General features: G+C 37.4%; 4 protein-coding genes across 5 annotated transcripts; all 4 read left to right on the forward strand.

Moving 5' to 3' along the window:
- The first annotated feature begins 1159 nt into the window (after positions 1–1159).
- On the forward strand, positions 1160–4486 carry LOC149678533 (acetylcholinesterase-like). The gene is made up of 4 exons (XM_089837171.1): positions 1160–1404; positions 1969–2856; positions 3073–3482; positions 4194–4486. The coding sequence occupies exons 1-4, from the start codon at positions 1219–1221 to the stop codon at positions 4477–4479; spliced, it is 1770 nt and encodes a 589-aa protein (XP_089693297.1). The 5' UTR covers positions 1160–1218; the 3' UTR covers positions 4480–4486.
- An 816-nt stretch (positions 4487–5302) lies between these two features.
- Positions 5303–7597, forward strand: LOC149678534 (cholinesterase-like). The gene is made up of 4 exons (XM_089835884.1): positions 5303–5485; positions 5685–6554; positions 6820–7208; positions 7582–7597. The coding sequence occupies exons 1-4, from the start codon at positions 5303–5305 to the stop codon at positions 7595–7597; spliced, it is 1458 nt and encodes a 485-aa protein (XP_089692010.1).
- A 200-nt stretch (positions 7598–7797) lies between these two features.
- LOC149678535 (cholinesterase-like) lies at positions 7798–13961 on the forward strand. Its single transcript, XM_089835885.1, has 7 exons — positions 7798–7980; positions 8548–9435; positions 9670–10058; positions 11166–11283; positions 11668–12558; positions 13102–13499; positions 13701–13961. The coding sequence occupies exons 1-7, from the start codon at positions 7798–7800 to the stop codon at positions 13891–13893; spliced, it is 3060 nt and encodes a 1019-aa protein (XP_089692011.1). The 3' UTR covers positions 13894–13961.
- A 1485-nt stretch (positions 13962–15446) lies between these two features.
- Positions 15447–26945, forward strand: spas (spastin). Of its 2 annotated transcripts, XM_089836476.1 has the most exons (16): positions 15448–16118; positions 16250–16336; positions 17099–17182; positions 17299–17451; positions 19324–19559; positions 20782–20938; positions 20998–21062; positions 21711–21788; positions 21864–21935; positions 21998–22073; positions 22192–22283; positions 22371–22450; positions 22833–22955; positions 23226–23296; positions 23431–23471; positions 24270–26945. In XM_089836476.1, the coding sequence occupies exons 1-16, from the start codon at positions 15641–15643 to the stop codon at positions 24399–24401; spliced, it is 2025 nt and encodes a 674-aa protein (XP_089692602.1). In that variant the 5' UTR covers positions 15448–15640; the 3' UTR covers positions 24402–26945. The 2 variants fall into 2 exon arrangements, with proteins under 2 accessions (XP_089692603.1, XP_089692602.1); XM_089836477.1 differs by lacking the exon at positions 17299–17451 and having other exon boundaries at positions 15447–16118.
- Positions 26946–27539: the final 594 nt, after the last annotated feature.

The raw sequence follows: 27539 nt of genomic DNA on the forward strand, positions 1-27539 counted from the left end.
CTAAGGAAAGGCACATCTACGGACTGCTATCTTTCATTTAAGATGGTTCCCAAACGAAACGAATGAATAGTTTTCTTTATACACGATCGCAATTAAGGTCATTTTTCAAAAAAATCCCATGTTATCTCTATGGAACAATATAGTATCTTTCACCAAATGTCTTAATAATTTTATGGATTCTAAAACCACCCTTAACAACTTTTTTCATTATAGAATTAACTATTAGTTGGATCTCTTTGAAATTTTAACCACAAAAGTAGGGCCCAAATTTTAGTTCACTGGCAAAATTTCAAAGCGGCAAACAGAATACGAAAAAAGTTACAGCCAATCAAAGAACCCTCCTTTAGCATTAGAGGGAGTATCAAGTCTTATCTAAGAGAGCGACCGCTCTCCTAGAATAAAGAAAATAGAATATTATTTTATAGGGCAAGCGTTCTATAAAATTTAAAGGAAAATTCTACACATTATACCTAAAAAGAACGGCCTTTTCTACATAAAAAGGGAAAAATATTAATAAAAATAAATGATCTCTTACTGCAAAATAATTAGAATTTAATTAGCCTACTGTCCGACCATTTGTTTAGTGACGTCTACTAGCCAGAAACCCTTGATTCAACCAATCCCGTGAGGGTTCTGGCTAGCAGACAGCTCCAAACACGGCGAGGCAGTAGTCAGCGTTTTTAAGACCAAATAAATTATACCTTCAAGGCAATAGGACTAAAACAACTTACATAATGGCTGAGGAATTATGGGTAAATAGACTAGAATAATAGGTGACATCATTATAACATTAGAAACGGGCAGTTTTTTCTCCTTTTCTGAATGTAACGCTGAATTTATGTACAAATAAAAAATAAAGCGTGAAAAAACTTTTGACTGTTTTCTAATCGCTGCTAGCTGCTAAAAGTCTACTACCATGGAGTGAGACTTATGGAGACCCAGCTTCGACGTAATATGCTATAAGGAAACTTTCCTTTTCACTCCAATAACCATTACTCTATGGAATAGGTCAATGAAAAAAATTATAAAAAGTGATTAGTCTAACCTCGTTGTTATCAAAAAAAGGTGCCACCTTTCAAACATTTCGTTTGAATTGATTAAATAAGTACCGGTTAGTTCCATCTTGGCCTCGGATCTCGACACCAATAATTAAAGACTATTAATTTCGATAAAGTATATCACAATTTTAAGTGATTTCTTCGTAGCAGTCACCCAAAAATGGCCAAACTACGCGCCGGTTTTGTAGGAGTTCCGTTTCTCATCGTTTTGCTTGGCTTTTTGAGCAATGTCGATGCTACATTGGTTTCGGTTGTGACCAAATACGGAGAAATTGTAGGTCAACGTATCAAAGTTTCAATAAGAATTGGAAATTCGGTAGAGGAATACTTCGTTCAATCATTTGAGGTACAGTAAATAATTTAATACTTGTCTACGCTGTGAATTTTCACAGTTTAGATTACTTTATATATTTTTTAATTGACTTTTCGAACCGTGGAAAGAAAACCTTATTTTTAAATATAGAATTAATTTTTAGACTGATAGTCCAAATAAGTGAAAGATTCTTTTAAATTAAGGTTAAGCCTCGCACGCTTCTTCGTAATTGGGTAACGTCGTTACGTTTTTTTAAGATTAAGCGTTTTAACTCTTATTATTATTACTAATTTTGTTACGTTTAATTGAAAACTAATTCAAAACTGTCTTGTGCGGATAAGAATACTTATCGAGTATAGGTTTCAAATTAACAGGAACGAAAAGTCCCCTTTGTAGTCTTCTGCCTATTGCCTATCATAGCTAAGCCCAAAGTACATTGCTCAGCAGCCCTGAAAACCAAGACTTTGATAAAAATTATATTTTCATTTACTAGTAGTATGGAAATGTTTAAGACGACCACAGCCAGTTTTTATTAGCCATGCGCGTACTAGTTGATACGCAGGTTACGCTTTCCAACCAATAACTTTCTGCTTCTAGGGTATTCCTTATGCCAAACCCCCAATTGGAAATCTTCGGTTCAAAGCTCCAGTTGAACCCGAACCATGGATGATTAAGAAAATGGCTTTGAGACCGTCCAAGGTTTGCGTTCAATTCCTTCCCATCAACTTCAGTCTGCCAATACCTCCATCAGTATTCTCTGAGGATTGTCTGTATTTAAATGTATGGACCCCAGTACCAGTTCCAAAGAAGGCCGCTGTTATGGTTTGGATATACGGGGGTGCTTTTGCAACGGGAACAACCATTCTCTACAACTACAAGAAATTGGTGGCTACTCAAGGAGTTATCGTTGTTTCAATGAACTACCGAGTCAGCTCCTTGGGTTTCTTATACTTAGGGAACGAAGACTGTCCCGGAAATATGGGATTGCTGGATCAGAATTTGGCTTTAAATTGGGTTCGTGATAACATCGAGCGCTTTGGAGGTGATCCTGAGAAAGTTACCATCTTTGGTCAAAGCGCCGGTTCGACTTCGACCGCGTTACATTTCTTGAATCCGAATTCGCAACACCTGTTCAAGAGAGTTATAATGGAAAGCGGACCGATCGCCGATTGGTCTTTAGATACAAGAAGGGAAGCGTTAGAAAGAAGTATTAAGGTCTCGCGAGCACTTGGCTGCGGAGACGATCTTCGTAACGCGGATCAAATCGTCGATTGTCTGAGAAACGTAGATCCAAAGGTTCTCGTTGAAACTTCGTCTGCTCAAGGCGACTCAATAGGTCTGAATCATCGGCCAGTTGAGGATAATATAGTCGTTTTACGAAACCGCTATGACTTTATAAAGTCTCTGAAGAACAAAGAAGTTCTCCTTGGTACAACGTCTGACGATGGAGCTTTCATTATCGAAGCGCTCTTGTTAATTGGAAAGGTAATTGGTATTATCGGTTGTTATGCAAGTCCATACTTTCTGGGGTGTTAATGTAAACCATGACCGTTGAAGCTTGGGTCTTGGCCTTAAATGGAAGAACGGAATATTTCACTTATTTTTTTCTGTTCTCACGATGTTAGACCAACGATGTCCTAACTTTGTAAAATTGTGTTTCCTCTTAACCACTGTCTCTTAACTTTAACTACCCAATTGCAGGTTCGACCCGAGGATGTCTTTGATGCTTTTATCAGAACGTATATAGGGGATTTAAGCGACGAAGTTAAGAAATGCATCAGGTACTATCACGAACCCCAGTGTAACGCCTCACCAAAACATTCGGAAGAAATTTTAACGGCTCGATGCTCCACAACTTACCATTTCACATGCAAGATGAACGAGTTCGCTGATTATTTGGCTGAAGCAGATATTCCGACTTTCAAGTACCAATGGATTCACAGACCGAAACTATCTATTAGTCTACCCTGGGTTAAAGCGGATCATGCATCGGAAATTATATTTTTACTCGGTGTTCAGTCTCCATTCTTTTTCCTACCTGGAGTAGAAATCTCTGAAGTTAAACTCTCCAGAAGGGTAATGGCTTACTGGGCTAACTTCGCAAAGTATGGGTAAGTCATTTGAACCGACGATCTAATAAATCTCATAGGGGATATGGAAACTGAGCGCTCTGTTCTGGACGAAGGGTTGCCAAAGACAATGACGACTCGAATTAAATTTCTCATTTTGTCCCTAGCTCTGACCCTAGCTCTGAATTTCGGGGGTAACAATTGTATTTGGCGTAGGCAATTCCTATTTTCATGTTCCTTGGTGCGATAAAGTTTGAAATAGCAAGGGTCCTACTGATATTATGAATGTGAAAGCTAGTGCGTTTGAATGATTGTTACTCAGTCATGCTTTAAAGCAAAGCGCGGGTCCAGCGGATCCCCTACAAGTTGACTTTCCTTACAAACTCCAGTTTTGGCTTGGCGAAGGCAGGAGACATTTGTGGGCGGGATTTATAAGTGCACTTATAAATCCCGCCCACTAGTCTTTGCCAAGCCAAAACTGGAGTACAGGGGGAAAGTCACCTTTTAGGGGACCCGCGCTGAACGGATTTGAATGAGATTGGCATAGATTACCATTTGGATAGGATACTTTTTATCCTGGTTGTATATTTTTGCCTCCGGTTAATTTGGAATCTATTGCGCTAATGCATCAAAAATTCCTATTCCTACTTCTAAGATTCCTGATGAAAATTAAAAAAATAACACTTATTCCACACGAGCGAAGTCTCGCATAACAGCTAATAATTAATAATATTCAAATTAAATCTATTCCAGGGATCCAAATGGTGAGTCTTCAGGATTCAACAACAGTCGGGGAACTGTTGAAGCTTCTAATGTGATACTTGCCAAGGACGAGAGTGTAAAGATGGATCCTTGGCCACTCTACACATTGGCAAAGAAAAAGCGTCTTGATATTGGCCTACATAGTTCTCTTTCGAAATCCGGACCTCTTGAAGGTGAACAGTGTCACTTCTGGAAGAACATCTACCCTGTTATTTCAAACGCATCCGGGGATCCTTCTACATCTGAAAAATTCTTGAGCGTTTGTAATAAATTATAGTTCGTATTTTTAGTTTTACGTGTTTCTAAATAAAAGTTTTACTGATATAAATTATGTAGTTTTATTATTATTTTTACGATTTTCAATGAATTGCTCTTACCATAAGTTTGTAAGATATGTTCCATAAGTATGACGCTACCTATACTTCGTAATGCTAGAGATTTACTAAGAGGTAGTTCAAGAACGACTCGAGAGTTGACAAAGTCACTAAACTCACTTTTGCTGTCGTTCTTCCTATTTAGTCTGTACTAAGCCTATGACTGCTCCTCAAAAGGAGTCTCTTTACGAAAATCTATCACGTTTCACATACGTCACTTTTTGACAAGCTCTCAGTAACCAGTGGCTAACTTATTGAACAGATAGTTAGTATAGGGCGCTGTCGGTTAGCTGTGGCATAGGGGCTAGCCACCACCCCTCTATGCATTGTAAAGGCGTTAGATAAGTGGCAATAAGTCGCAAGATGACTTGGTCCAATTAGCTAGCTGAACTTATTTATTTATTTATTTATTATTTATTTATATTATGAACTTATCTAGGAAATCTAGTCAACAAGGCTGAAACTAATACTTTTACAACTCCAAAGATCGCAAAAGTAAAAATTCCTGTGATTACATCTTATCACAGGACCAAAGCGGGTACTAACTTTGCATTTTTTAATCTATTTGATTTAATGCGGCTGAATTTAATTGTAGCGTATGGCAATTATCTTACAAATACACTTTATCAGTTCTTATGATAGCTTTTCTCGTGTATAAGCTGCTATTAGAAAAAAAATTATTTGAAAAGAAATTATTTTGAAATCGGAAGCAAGATAATTTCGAAAATGATCACTGTTAAATTAATGGCTACGTTTTTAGTAGTTTACCTCGGGTTTACTAAAGCAATTATAGCAAATGAAGAAAACATATCTGTTCAGACTACATATGGAGAAATTGTGGGGAAAAGGGTTAAACTACAGAGTGTAAATGAAAATTCGACAGAAGAAAGCTACATTCAGTCATTTCAGGTAAGATGTAATCACATGATCGACCCACGTTCCAATAAACCAGGACATGATTACCACATTTTCCCACGTTAGACCTCTACATGCCCAATCAGCTTTGCTTCTCACCATTCCTTAATAAAATATTCACCCGATAAAGAAATGTTTGGTCACTTCAGAGTCGTTACAAGATTTCAAGTACAATTCCAATTTGTAATTTCAGGGTATACCATTCGCCCAACCGCCAGTTGGAAAACTTCGTTTCAAGGCTCCAATTAAACCTGAGCCATGGATCGGGAAACGAATGGCATTGCAACAATCAAATGCTTGCATTCAGTACATTCCAAACAACTCTGTCGCAACATCCGAGGATTGTCTTTATCTAAATGTCTGGGTTCCCGTACCGGTTCCAAAGAATGCCGCCGTCATGGTTTGGATATACGGAGGCGCATATGCCAGGGGAAATACGAAACGCTACGACTTTCAAAAACTTGCTTCTACTCAAGGTGTGATCATCGTGTCCATGAACTATAGAGTCAGCTCTTTGGGTTTCTTATACTTTGAAAACGAGGAATGTCCAGGCAATATGGGACTGCTAGATCAAGATTTGGCTTTAAAATGGGTTCGTGACAACATCGATCGCTTCGGGGGTGACCCTGAGAAGGTCACCATATTTGGACACAGCGCGGGTTCAACTTCGGCAGCGTTTCATCTACTGAATCCAAAATCGCAACATTTGTTCAAAAGAGTGATATTACAGAGCGGACCACAAAATGAATGGGCCGCTGATTCTAAGGAAATCGCTTTAGAAAGAAGTATTAAAGTTGCGGAAGTAGTTGGCTGCGGTCAGGAACTGGCCAATATGAAAGCGACAATTGATTGTCTGAAAAAAGTCGATGCCAACTTCCTGGTTGAAACATCGGCTAAACTCAGTGATGTCATAACCTTAAATCACCGGCCAGTTTTGGATGAAGAGTTTGTGTTTGAGAACCCTCTTGACTCGTTGAAATTTATTAAGAACAAAGAGGTTATTGTCGGTACAACCTCACATGATGGAGCCTTCTTAGTCAATGCATTACTCGAATTTGCAAAGGTATTGTTCAGTATATTATTAAATCCGATAATTTCAAGTATGGCATAGGTTTATAGACATAACGTTCCATTACCCATATAACTTGAGTAAAATAATTCAAGAAAATAGCTCTCAACGGTACCATGGTCTAGATGGCGCTCTTATTACCTAGATATTAGCGACATAATTTTACCTTGACGCTGCAATAGAGTTGGAATCTTATGGTTATAAACGTATGCTTAACCGTATTCAATATTTTTGGGTAATCTTTCAACTTGACCTGAAGGTTGAACCGAAAGACGTGTTCGAAGCTTACACCAAGATGTACGTAGGAAACATTGACACAAATGTTCAAAAATCAATCCGATACTATTACAAAGACCATTGTAACGATATAAAAGAGTATGCCGAAGAAACATTGACAACCCGTTACGCCACAGACCACTTTTGCCAATGCGACACTAACGAATTGGTAGATCGATTGTCTGAGAGCGGAATAACATCTTACTTGTACCAATTTACTCACCGACCACTTTCACAATCGCAACTTCCTGCTTGGATTGGAGCTGACCATGGAGCCGAAGTTGGATTGTTAATGGGTTTACAATTAGATCCAGTCGAGATGGAACTCTCCCAACGTCTAATAACTTATTGGGGAAACTTTGCCAAGTATGGGTAAGTTGAGGAAGCGAGTTGGAACCTCAAAAGGATGTTTTGACAAGATGGTCAGGCTGATATGTCTTACTCCCTGTGTGCTAATTTCCTTGTTTTAGGGGCCCGTACCTCCGAAACTAAATGTTTTAGGCCCCATGTTCTTTGACACTTTTCACTCAGTCTGACCCAAACAACACATCCTTAAATTTATGAGTTATCAGAAACACCCTGTATAGTTTGATTTTATAATTATTAGAAGAATCGATTCAAAATATTGTGAATTTCCTTTTCACCCTGAATTTGGGGGAATAGACTTGTGTGTTCATCCAATGTATCTTTCTGATAATGTTCAAGTGTATGCGCGAATTCGTTTACGCCCTATATTACTTAATAGTTATCAGTTTATCTAACAAACAATGGTTATCGGGCTTTATTAATTAGCTCTCTATCCTTAAGAAGGATTTTTTTAACAAATACAAGTTATCAGTTCTTCTGATAATGTCATACCTCAAAAATAGAGGACCTGTCACATTTATTAGCAGGTATTAGATATTCTTATTACTAGGAAAAGAAAAGTTACTTTGGAGACAGAACCGAAAAATTGTTCAAAATGATCGGTGTTAGATTACCGATTGCGTTCATCGTATTTGTACTAGGGTTTCCATCTGAAATTATAGCAAATGAAGAGAACATATCTGTTCAGACTACATATGGAGAAATTGTAGGAAAAAAGGTTAAACTACCGATTGTAAATGAAAATTCGACAGAAGAAATTTATATTCAGTCATTTGAGGTAAGACCGACCATTTCTCAATAACAGCGGGACATAACTCCCCGCCCTTAAAAGAAAGATCAGGTTATTTTTATCGATTCTTCCACTAATTATAAGACCAATCTGTATAGTGAAACATCCAGGAACTCTCTCCGAAAGATTTTAAAATTCAAATTAGGTTCACATTTTAAGCATAATTTGAAATAAGCACCTCCGACCAATCACGTAACGCCCTGCCTTCTAGTTAAAAAAATTCTCGTGGCGCGTTTCATGTTGAATGAAATTTATCGCGAGATTTGATAAAAATTGCGTGCGATGTGACAAACGTGACGCGAGATGTAGAGCGTGCGACGTGTTTTTGTTGACCATTAGGCTGGGCTTTACGCGATTGGTCAGAGGTGCTATTTCAAATTATCCATGAAATATCAACCTTATTTAAATTTTAAAATCACTCGGAGGTATTTCCTGAATGTGTCACAATGCAGACTGGTCTTTTAATTAGTACTAGAATCGATAAAAAATCGCTTGATTTTCCTTTTCGACCTCGTTTTAAAAGAATTCAAGTACAAATCAAATTTGTAATTTCAGGGTATACCATTCGCCCAACCACCAGTTGGAAAACTTCGTTTCAAGGCACCAATTAAAGCCGAGCCATGGGCTGGAAAACGAATGGCATTGCAACAATCGGATGCTTGCATTCAGTACATACCGGATCAATTCAAAGATGTTCTACCTCCATTCACAAGTTCTGAGGACTGCCTCTATTTAAATGTCTGGGTTCCCGTACCAGTTCCGAAGAAAGCCGCCGTCATGGTTTGGATATACGGAGGCGCTTTTTCCGTTGGCAGTACGAAGACTTACGACTTTCAAAAACTTGCTTCAACTCAAGGTGTGATCATCGTGTCCATGAACTATAGAGTCAACTCGTTAGGTTTCTTGTACTTTGGAAACGATGAGTGTCCTGGCAATATGGGACTGCTAGATCAAGATTTGGCTTTAAAATGGGTTCGTGATAACATCGACCGTTTCGGAGGTGACCCCGAGAAGGTCACCATGTTTGGACAGAGCGCGGGTTCAGCATCGGCAGCGTTACATTTACTGAATCCTAAATCGCAACATTTGTTCAAAAGAGCGATATTAGAGAGCGGAGCAAGAAGCCAATGGTCAGCGGATTCCAAGGAAATAGCATTGGAAAGAAGTACTAAAGTTGCGGAATTAGTTGGCTGCGGTCAGGAACTGGCCAATGTAAAAGCGACAATTGATTGTCTGAGAAAAGTCGATGCCAAGTTCCTTGCCGAAACATCGGCTAAACTCGGAGATGTCATAACCTTTAATCACCGGCCTGTTGAGGATGAAAAGTTTGTGTTTGCTCAACAAGATGCTGCATTGAAAATTATGAAGAACAAGGAGGTTATTGTCGGTACAACCTCACATGATGGAGCCTTCTTTATCAATTTGTTACAACTAGTTGCAAAGGTGCTATTTAATAGCAATTATAGCATAGGTTTATAGGCATAAGTTTCCACAAGCCTTGTAAATTTAGATACTTAATCGAGGGTATTAGGCGCTCTCTGGAATCGCGGAGAATGCGGGTTATATTTAACAGAGTAATTTTATGTTGGCACTGCAATGGCGTTGGAATCTTTTTGTCATAGCGATATGCTTTATTGTATTTTTCATTTTTGGCTAATCTTTCAACTTGACCCAAAGGTTGAACCGAAAGACGTGTTCGAAGCTTACACCAAGATGTACGTAGGAAACATTGACAAAGATGTTCAAAAATCAATCCGATATTATTACAAAGACCATTGTAACGATGTAAAAGAGTATGCCGAAGAAACATTGACAACCCGTTACGCCACAGACCACTTTTTCCTATGCGACACTATCGAATTGGCAGAACGATTGTCTGAGAGCGGAATAAAAACTTATTTGTACCAATTTTCTCACCGACCACTTTCACAAGCGCAACTTCCTTCTTGGATTGGAGCTGACCATGGAGCGGAAGTGGGATTTTTAATGGGTTTACAATTAGACCCAGCCGAAACGGAACTATCCCAACGTCTAATAACTTATTGGGGAAACTTCGCCAAGTATGGGTAAGTTGGTGAAACTTTGCCAAGTATGGGTAAGATGAGGAAGCGAGTTGCCAAACGAGTGTTGTAAATGGGAATTGCATTTTACGTGGATATAGGCGTGCTTGGACGGAATTTTACATGTTCTAGCTTTCCAAGTTACATCTTAATCTTTAAGTAGGCCTAGATTTTTTTCTAAATTCCACCTTGAACTGTCAGCAAAAACAAAGCTAGACTGCCTCATATAGCTTACCATTGTTCCCACTGAGAAATTTATAAACCAAGGTTTACATTACATAACATTTCAAACTGATAGTGGTAATAGTGTATGACATATATTTCTTGGGTATTTGTAGGTATACCTGTACAGTCCTGTGAAGTTAATAGATAATTTTTCTCAAGGTACTCACGCTAATCGTGGGACTGAACACTTGAGTGTTTTTCTTAAAGGGAGAATGATTCGTTTAAACTTCATGATTTTAGTAACTTTACGTTTAGAATGACAAAATAGGTCATACAACTCATCAGAAGTATATAATACTTCTCTTCTTCGAAAGAAGTGTACTGCACAAAGCGGGGTAATAGTAACATGATTCTTCCCAATATCATTTTACATTTGGAGCCAGGTTACTAACCGAATCTCATAGGCTATAAGCCCTTAACTATTAGGATCAAATGATACGGCAACTTTGAAAATTTGTTAAAAGTAAACTCAAATGTTTACTTGTAACCAATGTAAGTTATGCTAACGTTTTAACACAATTTTTCCATTATCAAGAGAATTAAATCAATTTCTTTGAACCATTCATTCTGCCTTTACGGTAATAAGAAGCTAGGGACACAGATGATTTAAAAAGAACGTAAACATCATCGGCTTCGTATAATCACGAACAAAAAATAATGAATTTCGCAAGAGTTATCAATTAAGGCTTATCAATTTGTCGGTTTTCTATTTTTGAGACAATCTTAGGTGTATATTAAATCAATCTAAGCTTGCAAGCCCTTAGATGAAAAGCAACTTGTAACAATTACACATAAATAAAAGACTTTGGGTAAAATGTTCGGTTTTTGGCCCAGGATTTTTCCAATCCTTATTCTAGTAGGGTCCCTAGGGTTTATAGAAATAATTAGAGCGGATGGTGAAACTATTTCGGTTGTGACTACATACGGGGAAATTGTAGGACAAAAATTGAAAGTCACGATTGTAAATGAAAATTCAAAGGAAGATGTTTACGTTCAAGCGTTTCAGGTAAGAATAACGATTAATGGCAATTTCCAAGGAGAATACGCCCTCGTTTTTTGGAGTGGTTTTTCATTTTATATCTTCAAAAGCAGGACTTGTCATGAAAAGTATATTGTAAAACTTTTTCATCTGAAATTATTCGTATTTGCGGAAAATTGAGTTCACAATATTCACTTAAATCCAAAAAAACCCAATCCAATATAATGAAATTGTACCTTAAGTGTTAAATGTTATTTATTAATAAGAAATATTATGTGGAATATTTATGAGACAATAAGCTTTCGTTTAGCATGGTTTAGTAATTTCTTTTTCAAGGGTGGTACTCTCCTTAGAAATGACCAAATTTTTTAAACGACGGTTAAGTCAAGACATTATTTCAAATAAATTTAGGGTATACCATTTGCCCAACCTCCTGTTGGAAAACTTCGTTTCAAAGCACCAATTGAACCGAAACCTTGGGTTCAGAAGCGAATGGCCTTAAAACAATCCAGCGGTTGTATGCAGTACCTTCCTGGCAACTTCAGCGTATCGATCCCTCCTGGTAACTACTCGGAAGATTGTCTTTACTTAAATGTCTGGGTTCCTGAACCTGTCCCTAAGAATGCCGCTGTCATGGTTTGGATTTACGGAGGAGCGTTTGCCATTGGCTCAACCGATTTGTACGACTTTGGAAGATTCGCAGCTACGCAAAACATCATTCTAGTATCCATGAACTACAGAATTAGTACATTAGGATTCATTTACTTCGGAAACGAGGAATGTCCTGGCAATATGGGATTGCTCGATCAGGACTTGGCTTTAAAATGGGTTCGAAAGAACATCGACCGTTTTGGAGGTGACCCCGAGAAGGTCACTGTATTTGGACAAAGCGCTGGTTCAGCATCTACGGCGTTTCATTTACTAAACCCTAACTCGCAACACTTGTTCAAAAGAGCGATATTACAAAGCGGGCCTCCTAGTGCTGATTGGGCTTTGTATACCAAAAGCGAAGCAATGGATAAAAGTATTGAAGTTGCCAAAGTAGTTGGATGTGGACAAGAAATTTCCAATGTTCAAGCAACAATTGACTGCCTAAGAAAACTTGACGCACGATTCTTAGTAGAAACCTCGGCTAAGCTTAGTGCGCAGCTAACTTTAAACCATCGACCAGTTATGGATGGGAAATTCATTTCGGAAAACTTTGATGACGCAGTTAAGGGTGTGAAGAACAAGGAAGTACTACTTGGTGTAACAGACGCTGATGGAATATTCGTTGTCTCTGACTTGTTAATGAGTGAAAAGGTAAGTGGTTAAATATACACTATTTAATTCAAAAAAAGGACTATTCTAACCTCGATAGTGGCATTTAATTTGGACTACCATAAGGGTTTGATGGTTTTTACTACGTGTGGTTATGTAACAACCAACGGAGTTATGCGTTGATACCCAGTTTGTTATTTAGTGTGATGCGCGCGAAAAGACAGTGCACGTGATTCCATAGATATTTCAATCGTGAAAGGGACTGGTAAAAATGTCAGCTTTGATAGTTAAAAAAGCGTGGCTCGAGAACGGTTTTCAAGTTCAGTTCTAAAAGGAGTTGTGGGGCATTTTTCAAGTTTATGTGAGACACGTACTGTATAGCCTTAGATCGTTGTTGTGTGCTGTACAACTTTAGTACATAGAAAACCAGACAGAGTACTGCAAAATGATTTTTGCCCTTATTTAAATACTTGATAATGTAGCTATATCCCTTTAAGTTCAGCTACTTTCGATAACACCTCCTGATTTGTGATACTGTTGCGATGAAGCTTAATGGTAGCTAATTTGATTTTTTTTTAATATCAGGTTCCACCGACGGATTTATTTGACGCTTACATCAAGAAGAATATTGGTGATATAAGCGACGATGTTAAAAAATCTATAAGATTCTATTACAACGACCATTGTGGCGATATCAAGTCAAACTTCGTTGAAGAAACGATAACAACTCGCCTCTCTACAGACCGCTCATTCACTTGCGGCACCAGTGAAATAGCCGATAATTTAGCGAAAGCCGGGATTAAAACGTACCTGTACCAATGGAACCATAAACAAATTGATTCCAAGCTTCCAGTATGGGCTGGTGCGGAACACGGTGCCGAAATTCCATTCTTAATCGGTATTCAACCAATAGATATAAAATCACCTGAGACGAAGCTCTCCAATATGTTAATGTCTTATTGGGGTAGTTTCGCAAAACATGGGTAAGTAGTTGGAAAACTTCGATTACAAATTAAATTGGCTGAAATAAAATATACTTCACTATGGGGGGAACGTGTCACTTGATCAAAATAAATCGTAAAACACTATTGTTGAACATTACACCTACATGCATGTATCACTTTTAAAACTTAAAGCTTAATTATCATATTTAAAAAAGAAATATTTTTCTCTTTTGTTTTTAGGGATCCAAACATAGAAACTATACCCAGTGAGCGTGTGAACCGGGATCCTTGGCCAGTTTACACAACAGAAAAGAAAGGACGTTTGGACATTGGTTTATCTGAATCTAAACAACAATTCGGAGCCCTGCAAGACGATCAGTGCCATTTTTGGAAACATGACTTTCCACTAATCTCAGGGAAAAGTCGACAGTGAAAAGTTCAGGCTTAAAATTATACCGGTATCTTCCATAGTTAAAGTAGATAAAATTTTAAAATTATAGTTCAGAATTGCTATTTCAATGTGAGATAAATTAGTTTTCATAAAATTATTAAATTATGTAAAATATTCATCGGGTGATAATAAATTAAATCAATTAAACCTTACGCCTCTCCACATTGAGCCAAGCTTTAAAACTGTGCCTAAATTCAAGATAAATCTAACTACGACAGCACAAGGTCCTAAATGTTATCAAAGGGAAGAGTATGGACACCAAGTTTAATGGCATTGTTGGGAATGTAGGGTATCTCAATCCTATCCTACCCTCCCCATGACGTTTTCTGGGTTTTTAAAATAATTTGAACCTTAAAAAGCTTCTAAAAACACTGCCTGTCATAATACAGGTATACAGTAGTTATCTAGTATTATATCAGAGAGCTACAGTTCCTTTTCCCCATAGACATTAGAACACTATTAAGAACCCAGACAAACTATTGGGACTCTGGGAGGGGGTCTCCGATCTCGCAATATTCTGAGACGAAAATATCAATCCCACCCCTTCGCGAGTGTGATAGGGTTTTTGATGCGTGGCGCACCTATCGGCGAGCAAAGGAGCTATTAAATTTAAACAAAAAATACGTAATGTTTCACCTTGCAAATGTCTTAATTCTCTGTTAATAAACATCTCTGCATCCTACAAACACTTTTCCTTCCATTAAATAATACGGAAATTAATAATATTTAATTAAATATAAAACGTCCCCGGCCTTGTTCCAAACCCGCGTTGTCTACCTCCCAAGTACTAACCGCGCTCGATGCTGCTTAACTTCGAGTGTTAACAAGGGGTTAGTAATAATTTAGTTTACCTCGCCGCGTGTAGATGACGCCACAAGCGAGTAAAAAAAAAACATTCGACGCTCAACAGGAATTTCAGGATGTGCAACTCCCTAGTTCCTATACTAAAAAGTAGACGAGTCGATAAAAACGCCGCCTGGCTACCAGCGTTGGAAACCATCGCGGGAAAAATAAAAATACTGGACATAAGAAAAAACACACACTACCGGCGTGAGTACCGTCGATTTTTTTCGTCTGCTAGAAGCAAAACAGTGGGGGGGGGGGGGTTTCTTATGTCCAGTATTTTTTTATTTTTTCCGCGAGGGTTTCCAGCGCTGGTAGCCAGGCGGCGCTAGTATCACCATGCTATCACCGTCCTGCAGTCTGGGAAATAGCACACTTCGTCTGGTCCAAAACCAGTTTATTAATTGCTTGGACTAGTTTTTTAATTCAAAAAGTGGGGCTTACTGGTCTTCGGGACCAGTTTATTAATTGCAAATCTATAACAGAACAGAGCCTGGACCAGTCCGGAGACCAGTTTATTATTTCAGACCATAGGGGGTCACTGGTCCTCCTAACGACTAGTTTAAAAAATATCCTTATTTCCCAGACTGCCGTCCTGCTGTACTACTGGTGCCTTAACCATGCAGCGTATTAAAGCGTGACTGAGTAGGCCTATGTCAGTTAAGCCTGGTGGTGGACTGAACTGAACTAAAGGGCCTAAAATAATTTGGCGTTTCGTCTTGTTCGTGTTAGAACTTGCCTTGACAAGCCTGAATTCGTTATGGTTTTATAAACAAACGATAAGACCACAAAGTTAAAAATTTCAAATCATAGCTGGAGAAATCCCTGAAAGACTGTCAGTTAGTGTTAGCTTCCGTGGGATGGAGGCTAAAACCGCTTTGGCCGAATGCAGCAAAAAAGTAAAGGTTCTCCAAACAGGTCCCATAGAAAACGTCAAAAACCAAGTTTAACAAAACGTTTGTCAATCCCGGGTGACAATCAATCCATCCACAGAACAAATTTGTACATAGTGTCATTTCCTTTATTAATTCTTTTCAATTTGATGAGGCTTCTTTTGTATAATTTCTTCATTCTTTTATGGCACGTTTGTTGCTTGATAATCCGAGTTATTAATCGCGCGAGATTAAGACATAAATCAAAATCTGATAATGTGATTAACGCTAACGACATTTGCGAATCCGAGTCTAAAGTATTTGAAAATACCGAGAGTTTTTCGTCTGTGAAAGATACTACAGAATTAACTGATCCAATGGCATCCGGACCATCAAGTGCGGAACTTAACTTAGTGTCCAAGCAAAAAGAGCATCACAAACGCGCTTTTCAGTACATCTCCGAAGCTCTTAAAATTGATGAAGATAGTGAAAGTAATTACTTCTTAATGCTCCTATTGAACCTAACCTAACCAAACCTAAAGCTAACCTAATCTTACCAGACGCAAACTATGATAACCCTGTGTCAAAAAGTACACAATTTTGTTATGTTTTTGTTTAATAAGGTCACAAGGAAGCTGCTGTAGAACTCTACAGAAAGGGGATTAAAGAATTGGAGAAAGGCATAGCGATTGACTGTAGCAGTGGGAGAGGTTCGTAAATTCAAGGCTTTTTTTCATCTGTTCTCGGTGCATTTGCCAAGGCTTAGTTAGTGACTTGGGTTAAAAGAATGTGTCGTCTGCTTCAGAGTCAAAACGTTTCGAACCATGGTGGGAAATAAGGGTTTTTTTTAAAACTGGACATTGGGCCAGCGACCCCTCTGGCCTAGAATAAATAAACTGGTCCATGCCAGTGACCAGGGCACGTAGTCTGCTAAACTAAACAAGTAGATAATTAAAGTATTTGAATTAAAGTCTGGACTCTGGTGAGCCTTGAATTTTCCTAGTGGTCCCGTGGACCACTGACCCCCCTCCGATTTAATTTTTAAACTGGTCCAGGCAATTTTTAAACTGGTCATTTGCCCTGTGCCACCGCCTTATTTCCAACGCTGTTTCGAACTTTAAATATTTTCGACATTGAAGCAGACGACGCATCATTTTGCACCAGATTTGTAAGTTAAAAATCGTGTTGTTAAGCCTTGTCACACATATCGTGAATATGGTGGCTTTGTGTAAGGGTTCATCATTAAAAAACCATAAAAAAGACCATAAATCAAAACTTGATGGCAGTGTCAGGTCAAAGTTCATTCATATTATGATAGTCAGGGAAAAATTTCAATGTTTTTTGGCAAAGACATGTAACAAATAATATAAATTATCAATTTTTTTTTCTGTAAATAAACTACATATTTGAGCTGCTATTTTTGGTTAAATATATTTTCAAAATTTGTTTGGTTTCCTTTGCTTCAATAATAGGTCAAATATGGGAAAGAGCATCGAGACTGCAACAGAAGATGAAAACCAATTTGGAAATGGCCAAAGATCGCCTTGAATTTTTAGGTACAATGGGGATGCGTATTATAAATGTTGTTTTTGCTTGTTATTTCTTTTGTTTTTTGGAAATTTTTATTTCAAAAAAAGATGGCGCTGCATGTTTATTATTTTTGGGTATAAAGTTCCCTTCACAGAGAAGAACAAAATTCGTAAGAGTCCAGCACGCACCATTAGGAAAAAGTGGAGTCAACCAACACCATTTAGTTTTCATTCCCTTAACGATGAATGTCCTATTGATTCGCAAAAACCTGATCCAGTTGTACAAAATATTCCAGGTAGCCATCTATGTTTAGATTTTTAAGCGTAACTGTTTAAAAAAGCCGGGAATTTTTGGTTAGAGGAGTTTTTAAACTACAAAAGACAAGAGTAGATAAAAGTATCTAATAGAACTTTGGTAATGATAGAATAGATATAGCAATTAATGACTACTAACATTTATAGCAAGTATCGGCTATGGTTTAGTTCAAACAAATGGCACTAGATGCTTTCATATTTGAGGGGTGGAAGGCCTGCTAAGCTTGGCAAAGGCTAATTTTAGATCGGGCTATGATTGGTTCATGGATTAACTAACGCTAGGGATAGTTCGTTCCCCCAAAAAGATAACGCATGCATGTTCCAAACGCCCCCTAGCAGCAGCTACTATCCCTAACAGGAAGTTATAAGAAAATTGGACCAAATATCACGTGGTCTATGACGTCAAAATTGAAATACTGCCTAAATTGGGCAAAACGATTTATTTTGCCGAGAGATGGCGCTATATCTACATCCGTTTTGGTCCAATAAATTGGGGGAATCAAGAGGGGAATCAAGGAATAATTCGGAACATGAAGTTGGCGATAGAATTACATGGGAAACCCAGTTAGTGAACAATCCCTAGCCTTAGTTAATCCATGATGGTTCCTGCCTTTGTTAAAGGAAAGCGCGGCTCCATGATCACCCTTAGCATTCTGGCTAACCTTCTGGACACGAATTTTACCTTGCCAAAGGCAGGAACCAATCAGACCTAATGCACTAGTTCCCATTGGTTCCTGCCTTTGGCTTAACTAGCCTTTAGCAAGCTTAGTCACTGTGTAGCAGAAAAGCCTACATAAGGGGCATCAACGGAGCTGCGCTTCCTTTAAGGCAAATCGATGTGTGTAGAAGAATAGCCAGCATGTTAAAGCAAAGTGCAGGTCCAATGGATCCCCTACAAGTTGACTTTCCTCCTGGACTAGCTCCGGGTTTAGCTTGGCGAAGGCAAGTGGGCTGGGTTTATAAGTGTACTTATAAATCCCGCCCACAAATGCCTCCTGCCTTCGCCAAGTCAAAACTGGAGTTCTAAAGGAAAGTCACCTTGTAGGGGATCCATTAGATCCGCGCTTTGCTTTAAATTGAAATATGTCACAGGCACCACGTGACGCCAAGATCTAAAGGCTATACATTGAGTGGGACGAACTAGCCTTCATTGTAGCCTTTCTCTCGGTCATGTGCCTATTACTTATTTCAATTAATTTTACCCACCTGCCTTCTTTACAGACCATTTAAAGCAAGGCGCGTGTCCAGTGGTTCCCCTACAAGGTGACTTTCCTTACGAACTCCTGTTTTAGCTTGGCGAAGTCAGGAGGCATTTGTGGGCGGGTTTTATGAGTACACTTATAAATCCCGCCCATTAGCGTTTTCCAAGCTAAACCCGGAGGAAAGTCAACTTGTAGGGGATACAATGGATACTCGCTTGCATCCCCTACAAGTTGACTTTCCTCCTCAACTCCGGGTTTAGCTTGGCGAAGGCTAGTGGGCGGGATTTATAAAGGCACTTATGAATCCCGCCCACAAATGCCTCTTGCCTTCGCCAAGCCAAAATTGGAGTTCGTAAGGAAAGTCAACTTATAGGGGAACCACGTGACCCGCGCTTTGCTTTAACCCCCATAGTTGCTATGGTTTTCCAAAGTTTCTAAAGCTGGGCACTTGGTTTTATCTACTCTTGTTAAGGATCATTTCTGATTTATGACGACTAATTTGTTCTGAGGTTTAGTGGTAATGCTAACCTGCGAAACCCCTTGAGGCCATGTGGAAAAATTAAACCTCTCCAATTTGTGTCTAATAGTTAAGACATATCCATTTTAGTGTCTTGAAACTTCAAAAATATGTTTTTGCTTTCTGGTTTATAGCGTCAGGTCGAAAATACGCTCCACATTTACGGGGTGGCCAAACAACTATTCCTAAAAGCCAAACATTACCTCGAAATATGAATTCAAAAGCTTCACCATCGACTGTTGCTCAGCTCAATGCCACGTCCAAACAGAAACCGGCCACGCCTCCAGCGTTGAGGAGACAAGCCTCACAGCCCATTCCCGGTTCCTCTGTATACTCACCAAGTCACTCAAACACAAGTTCTCCAGTGAGAGTAAGTTAAAGTCCATTTAAAATACCTTTCATAGCGCCATGGTGTTGAGGTGTGCGGTTAACCGTTTTGACAGAATAATTCTGTTGAATACCAAACCGAATAATTCTATAGGCACATTTTTACTATTCAATACGAATATAGAATACCGAATTGCCTAATGAATACCGAACGGAATAATTCAATCCGATTTTTGATAGACACATTTTAACTATTCAATACGAATATCGAATACCGAATTGCCTATTGAATACGGAACCTAACAATTCAATCCGATTTTTGATAGACACATTTTAACTATTCAATACGAATATCGAATACGGAATTGCCTATTGAATACGGAACCGAATAATTCAATCCGATTTTTGATAGACACATTTTAACTATTCAATACGAATATCGAATACCGAATTGCCTATTGAAAACGGAACTGACTAATTCAATCTGATTTTCCATAGGCAAATTTTTACTATTCAATACGAATATCGAATGCCGAATTGCCTGTTGAATACCGAATCGAATAATTCATTCCGATTTTCGATAGGCACATTTTTACTATTTAATTGAACAAGAAACCGAATAATTCAATCCGATTTTTGATAGGCACATTTTATCTATTCAATACGAATATCGAATATCAAATTGCCTATTGGATACCGAACCGAATAATTCAGTCCAATTTTCGATAGGCATATTTTTACTATTCAATACGAAAATTGAATACAGAACCGAATAATTCAATCCGATTTTTGATAGGCAAATTTTTACTATTCGATACGAATGCCGAATTGCCTATTGAATACGGAACCGAATAATTCAATCCAATTTTCCACCGGCACATTTTTACTATTCGATACGAATACCGAATTGCCTATTGAATGCCGAACCAAATAATTCAATACGAATACTGAATTGCCTATTGAATGCCGAACCAAATAATTCAATACGAATACCGAATTGCCTATTGAATGCCGAACCAAATAATTCAATACGAATACCGAATTGCCTATTGAATGCCGAACCAAATAATTCAATACGAATACCGAATTGCCTATTGAATGCCGAACCAAATAATTCAATACGAATATTGAATACCGAATTGCCCTTTGAATACCGAACTGAATAATTCAATCCGATTTTGATCGATAGGCACATTTTTACTATTCAATACGAATATCGATTACCGAATTGCCTATTGATGCTGTTCTTCATATTTTGTTTGCAGGCTGTAAGGGGAAAAGCGACTCCTTCGGTACCAGCTGCTCAAAAGCCTAATATTAAACCTAAGTTATCGGCATTAAAGGGTGTAGATTCCCGACTGGCTAAACAAATTCTTGATGAAGTTATTGATACAAGTCCCTCGGTGTCTTTCAGTGATATTGGTAAGAATCTTTGTACTTAGTAGGTACTTCAGTTTTCTTATTTGAATTCAACACTTAAGCTGGACAAGATACCGCTAAACAAGCCTTGAAGGAAATGGTCATCTTACCCGCTTCCAGACCAGATGTGAGTAAAATTTTAATTTTTGTGGTTATAGTTCAAGAGTTTGTGCATTGTTTTTTTCACAAATTTTGTTGTATCAGGAATTTATAAACTAGTAGGGATAATTTCGTAGCCATTTTATCAACGTATCTAGGCGGGTTTTGAGGGAGGAGCTAGACTAATCATTATATATGACGAATTTTGTTTCACGTATATTTTGTCTCGCTGCAAGTTGAGATTTGTGACTACGTCACAGTCGTATGGGCTCGCTACTTTATTGCCCATGCGCTAGAAATATTAGTAGACGACCAACCTATAAAATTAAAGTTAGAAAGACGTCATAACTATGACGCTTGACAGAGAGCACTCAAGCCCCGCCCACAAAACCCGCATAAAAATTTACTAGGACTGAATGATTCCTGTCCCAGTTAGAAAGACGTTATAATTATGACGTGTGATGGAGAGCACTTAAGCCCCGCCCACAAAACCCGCGTAAAAATTTACTAGGACTGAATGATTCCTGTCGCAGTTCGAAAGACGTCATAATTATAACGCGTGACGGAGAGCAGTCAAGCTCCGCCCACAAAACCCGCATAGAAATTAACATGCGCTCAAAGATTTCTATTAACTTATGGATTTCTGATGATATTTACAATTTGTATTTTCACCTAGCTCTTTACTGGACCTCTTCGGTCACCTCCAAGAGGTCTTTTACTCTTTGGTCCACCTGGCAATGGAAAAACCATGTTGGTAAGATATATACTTTTTTAACTCTCAAATTTTAAATTGGATTTGTTTGAGAGCATAATGACTTTGATATCACAGGCTAAAGCAGTGGCCAATGAGTGCAACTCTTTATTTATGAATATTAGCGCCGCATCCCTAACCTCAAAATTTGTAAGTTTTCAGTCTACGAAGCCACGGACATTTAATACTAATTACGTATCTTCTGTTTGAAGGTTGGAGAAGGTGAAAAAATGGTTCGAGCTTTGTTCGGGGTTGCCAGGGAACTTCAGCCTTGTATTATATTTATTGGTAAGGGACAATTTTTTACCAATTATTCTAATTAACTAATTAATTAGCGAGCAATTTTGATTAAAAAATCAATTAAAGGAACAATAACTTATTTCGAAATGAATGTTGTTGTTTTTAGATGAGGTTGATTCATTATTGAACGAAAGAAGGGAAAATGAGCATGAAGCCAGTCGCAGATTGAAAACGGAATTCTTGGTGGAATTTGATGGTGTATGTTAATCATTTAAAAACTTCCTTTCATGATATCATGTTAAAGTTTTGATTTGAATTTATTTTTGAATTTTTTTTGTGGAATAGTTACATTCCAGTAGCGAGGATCGAATATTAGTCATGGCAGCAACGAACCGGCCTCAAGAGTTAGATGATGCTGCCCTTAGGTATGATTATGTGTTTCTATAATTTTACGTGAAATTTGTTATATTTCATGTGTTTCTATAATTTTACATGTGATTTGTTATATTTCACGTGTTCCTATGATTTTACATGTAATTTGTTATATTTCACGTGTTTCTATAATTTTACATGTAATTTGTTATATTTCATATGTGTTTCTATAATTTTACATGTAATTTGTTATATTTCACATGTTTCTATAATTTTACATGAAATTTGTTATATTTCGTATGTGTTTCTATAATTTTACATGAATTTTGTTATATTTCGTATGTGTTTCTATAATTTTACACGTAATTTGTTATATTTCGTATATGTTTCTATAATTTTACATGAAATTTTTTATGTATGTGTTTCACATTATAGGAGGTTTACAAAGCGGGTGTACATTATGCTGCCTGATATGGAGACTCGAATGGTGCTGTTAGATCATTTACTTGCCAAACAGAACAATCCTTTACCCAAGCAGAGTCTAAAGCAATTAGCTCGGTAAGTGACATTAACTGCCTTTTGGTTAAGATTGTAACTTACCAAATTCTACCAGTCCGTACATTAAAGCTTAGCGGGTAAGAGCATACATCGCGCTACTAAAGAATTCAACAAGTTATAAATAATACGTTATGTTATGTTCTTTAGTTTCTCAGTTTTATTTCAACGGTTTAGCCCAAATCGCGGGTACAGTGAACCCCCTACAAGTTGACACTTTCCTCCTGAACTCTATGTGGTGTGTTTATCTAATTCTTAATTGAATTGTTTCAGATTGACTGAAGGTTATTCAGGCAGTGATTTAACCGCCCTGGCAAAGGACGCGGCCTTAGGTCCAATAAGAGGTAATTTGTTGAAAATAATAGAACTTGTCTAAATTATATTAAGAAAACCCAAGGGCAGTAGAAATGCATTAAAGTGTATGCAACATGTGATTCACGATTTATGTAATTTACTAATTTTACTTCATTCTCTACAGAATTGGCACCTGAAGAAGTTCAAAGAGTTGATCCTCATCAGGTAATTTGTGGGATCTTTTTTTTTACACCAATTTCTAGCTGTTTTTTACACCAATTTCTAAATTTTCAATGGTCACCCTCCTATCCCTACATTGAGCCCCTGTAATCAAACTCAAAGGACCAATGCTAGTTGCATGGATGAAGAATGCGCGTGAGGAAATTTGTTTTCACTCTACAGGATAGGCAACTCCCTATCTCGAACGACAGCTTATTCTGTATATACTCTGTTACAACATCGGTTGTCAGCACGCGTAAAGCTAGGTATCTATGTAACGTAGCTTTGTACGTGCTGACAAGAGACGAAAAACTTCAGGAACTTCAGGATTTAAAATATCCCCGAGTGTTTTAGCTCGAGTGCACAGACCTCTAGGCCTTAGTTTCAAATACGTGTGAAATTGCCTACAGCCTACTACACCTATCTGAAATTAAAGCCTAAAGGTCCGTGCACTCGAGCTAAAACACTCGCGGATATTTTAAATCCTGAAGATCCTGAAGTTTTTCGTCTCTTGACAGCACGTACAAAGCTAGGTTACATAGACACCAAACTTGCGCCTAATGACAACCAATGCTGTAACAGAGTATATACAGAATAAGCTGTCGTCCGAGATAGGGAGTTGCCTATCCTCTAATGTGAAAACATTTCCTCACGCGCATTCTTAATCCATGCTAGTTGGTTCCATGGTTTTACCATCCCAAACCTACAGAATAGCACGCGAATCACGTGATATGTTTGAAACTTTACCTCCCACTACATGGCTAACTGTAGGTCCTTTAACTAGTATAAACTTTCTAATGGTAGATGCGGAAGATAAGCATCAATGATTTCTTGGAATCCTTGAAAAGGATTCGCCGTAGTGTGGCTCCTGAAACGCTCAGTGCTTATGAAAAATGGAATGAAGAATATGGTGATGTAAGCGCAATGAAACGGTGACAAAAAGAGAGTTCAAAATCTATTTCGATTGAAATCCATCCTTTAAAATGGAATCTTCCAATTATAGTCAGGGACAGTTAATTAATTGTCTTCTATTGTAGTTAAATAAATTTAGCCACCAAGACGCGTGTCTTATATAAGAACTTCCAAAATCCTTTAATAATATAGTTTACCTTGAGAATAAGTTATTTTTAATCATTAAAAGTTTTAATTAAACCTTCTGTCTTCATTCTTATCACAAAATTAAACTGATTAAAAAAAATTTTAATTTTCAAAATTCTACAACCAATTAGCCTTATTCCTGATCAGCGCCACCTACCCATAGCGGCGACTTTGAGAACTACTGTAAGCGGCAAGCCAATCATATGCCGCTAAAATCTGACGTCACCAGATTTTAGCGACATCTGATTCAGATTGGCTTGCCGTTTACAGTAGTTCTCAAAGTCGCCGCTATGGGTAGGTGGCGCTGATCATGAATAAGGCTAATTAGAAATTTTCCAACACTGTGTCAAGATACAAGGCGATCTTCGAAATACTTTTAAATAGTTTTAAAGTCAAAAAAATTATAATATTTTAATGTTTTGGTCCAATTTGAACATTACTAATTGATCAAAAATAACTTATTCTCGTAGTTAACATTAACATTAACATTAACACTTCCCTTTAACTAGTAATTAAATTAACCTTTCCTCTACCTAAAATTAAATTAAATTAAATTAAATTAACCAAATCCCAAGTCATACTTTAGCTTAGCGTTTAATTAACAATTATAATATAATTCGGTGTCCTTTTATAAAATCTAAATTTGTAATTTAACACACACAATGCAAGGCTTTAACGTAACGTACAGACAAAAGAAAAACCTTAAAAAAAAATGTGCTTTAAAGTGTAAAATTTTCAATGTACGTTTGTTATTTAGTGATCATCATAGGCTAATCAAAACGCACATATTTTTATAAAAGATGAATTGAAAAAAGAGTAATAATAATAATAATATGCACATTTTTTGATGAAAGAAACTTTTCATAGTTGAATTTTTTCGTAAGCTGAAAAAAATTAACGAACGAACGAAAGTAGCTTAATTAACTTTGAGGGTGATATTATGCCTTTTTACAGAAAAATAAAAGAATATAATAACCTATCGCTTCAGCAGGCTGTAGGAAATATTTTCATAATACAATAAGTATATTAATTAATTAAGATTAAGAATATGCCCAAAATGTATGTGCTGGAATGTTTCGAAATTAATCTGATTAATAACTAGTCATTCGTTAAATTTTTAAAGAGAGTTGAATATTAATTGGACAGCAAAATTAATTGTTCTTAGGCTCGCTAGCAGTTGACTAAGATGAATATATGCAAATAGCATTAACATTATATCTAAGAAAAGGTTTTCCTCTAATCACTTAACGATATTAGTAAACTTAACGCCATTAATATTAGTTACCTATTAATTAAAATTTCAAATTATTAAATTATCTATCGTTTTAATTTCCAACTTGATGAGTTTTATGAGTTCATTATTGTTAATAAAAGTGAATTAGAAGAAAGTTCAAGAAATGCATTCGTATTTCGTACTCGAGTCTTAGTGGCACAAGATGACTTTCCTCCTGAGCTAGTTCAGGAGGAAAGTCAACATTTAGGGGATCCACTGGACTCGGGCTTTGCATTAAAGGTTAATTGCTATCAAGGTCTTTTATGTTACCATTGAAGCCTTTTCTTTTTAAGTAAATCACTTTGGAAGTTTTCCTCAGTAGTGCTGTCCTTTGTTGGGATTTCTGAGTCCATCATATTCCCGATGCGTTTGCCAAGGCTTAACGCGGGATTTTTAACAGACAAATCTGGGTCAGAAGGATGCTTCGGTTGCTTCAGAGTCGAAATTTTTGAAACGGTTATACTTTGAAGCGAACAAAGCATCATTATAACCCTGATTTGTCAGTTAGAAATCACGTGTTAAAGGAAAGCGGGTGTTCAGTGGATCCCCTACAAGGTGCCCTTCCCCCTGTATTCCTGGTTTTGCGTGGCGAAGTCTAGTGGGCGGGATTCATAAGTGAACTTATAAATCCCGCCCACAAATGCCTCCTAGCTGCCTTCACTAAGCCAAAACTGGAGTTCGTAAGGAAAGTCACCTTGTAGGGGATCCAATGGCCCCGCGCCTTGGAACATGCGTTAGGAAAAAGGTGAATTCAGCTTTAGCAACATTACACTCTTATAATCACTCTTTTTATTCACTTTCGATAATACAATCGACAATTCATCGAAAATGTTTGAAAAACGTTAATGTATACAATGTTTTCGTTTTCACAAGATGTCGTCTCGACACTAGTGTGGTGGCAAAGTTGCCCAGTAATAATATTTTTTTAAACCCGTTTATTTCCCAATGAATAATATTGTTTCAATATTTGATTTATAGTGAACGTTTTGGTTTGTGATATCTAGGCGTAAATCAATCTAATTTAAAGATTATATTTTTTTGTAAATTAGAAGTTTTAAAATCGATGTATTAAATTTCGTAAAAAGGTTTCAATAAAATTGTAACATAGACCAATTTCTATAGTTCAACATTTTCAGATCATTCAATGATAGTTTTCGCGCGTGAGGAAATTTGTTTTCACAGTAAAGGATAGGCATCTCTCTATATCCGATAGCAACTTCAGAGTTGTCACAGATTTTTCATTTCAAAATTCCCTGACTTTTCCAGGTTTTCCCTGACCATCTAAAGCCATTTCCCTGACCAATTTTCAAACTTACACTAACATATAAGTCAGAATTCAGCCTTTAAAAATTCCTTATTTATCATCAGCTTTGTATTTAAAATTATGCTAATTTTATCACAGTTTTTAATTGAAACTACTATTCAGTAGTTAATTAAACTTTATTAGAAACTATCAGAAATAGTTAATGTAGGCCCAGAGAACCTTATCATTGTCCAGTATTTGAGCTGGTGCACCTAGTAGGCCGTGACTACACATTTTCTCAACGGAAATTCCCTGACTTTTTACACCCTTTTTCAAATTCCCTGACTTTTTTACACCCTTTTTCAAATTCCCTGACTTTTTTACACCCTTTTTCAAATTCCGACTTTTCCCGGTACTGTGGCAACCCTGTTAACAGTCGTTTTTCACCCTTCCATTATTA

Source organism: Phalangium opilio, unplaced genomic scaffold (genome assembly GCF_054372755.1).
Source record: "Phalangium opilio isolate 3A_F unplaced genomic scaffold, DU_Popi_V2 ptg000042l_1, whole genome shotgun sequence".
Classification (NCBI taxonomy): Eukaryota; Metazoa; Arthropoda; class Arachnida; order Opiliones; family Phalangiidae; genus Phalangium; species Phalangium opilio.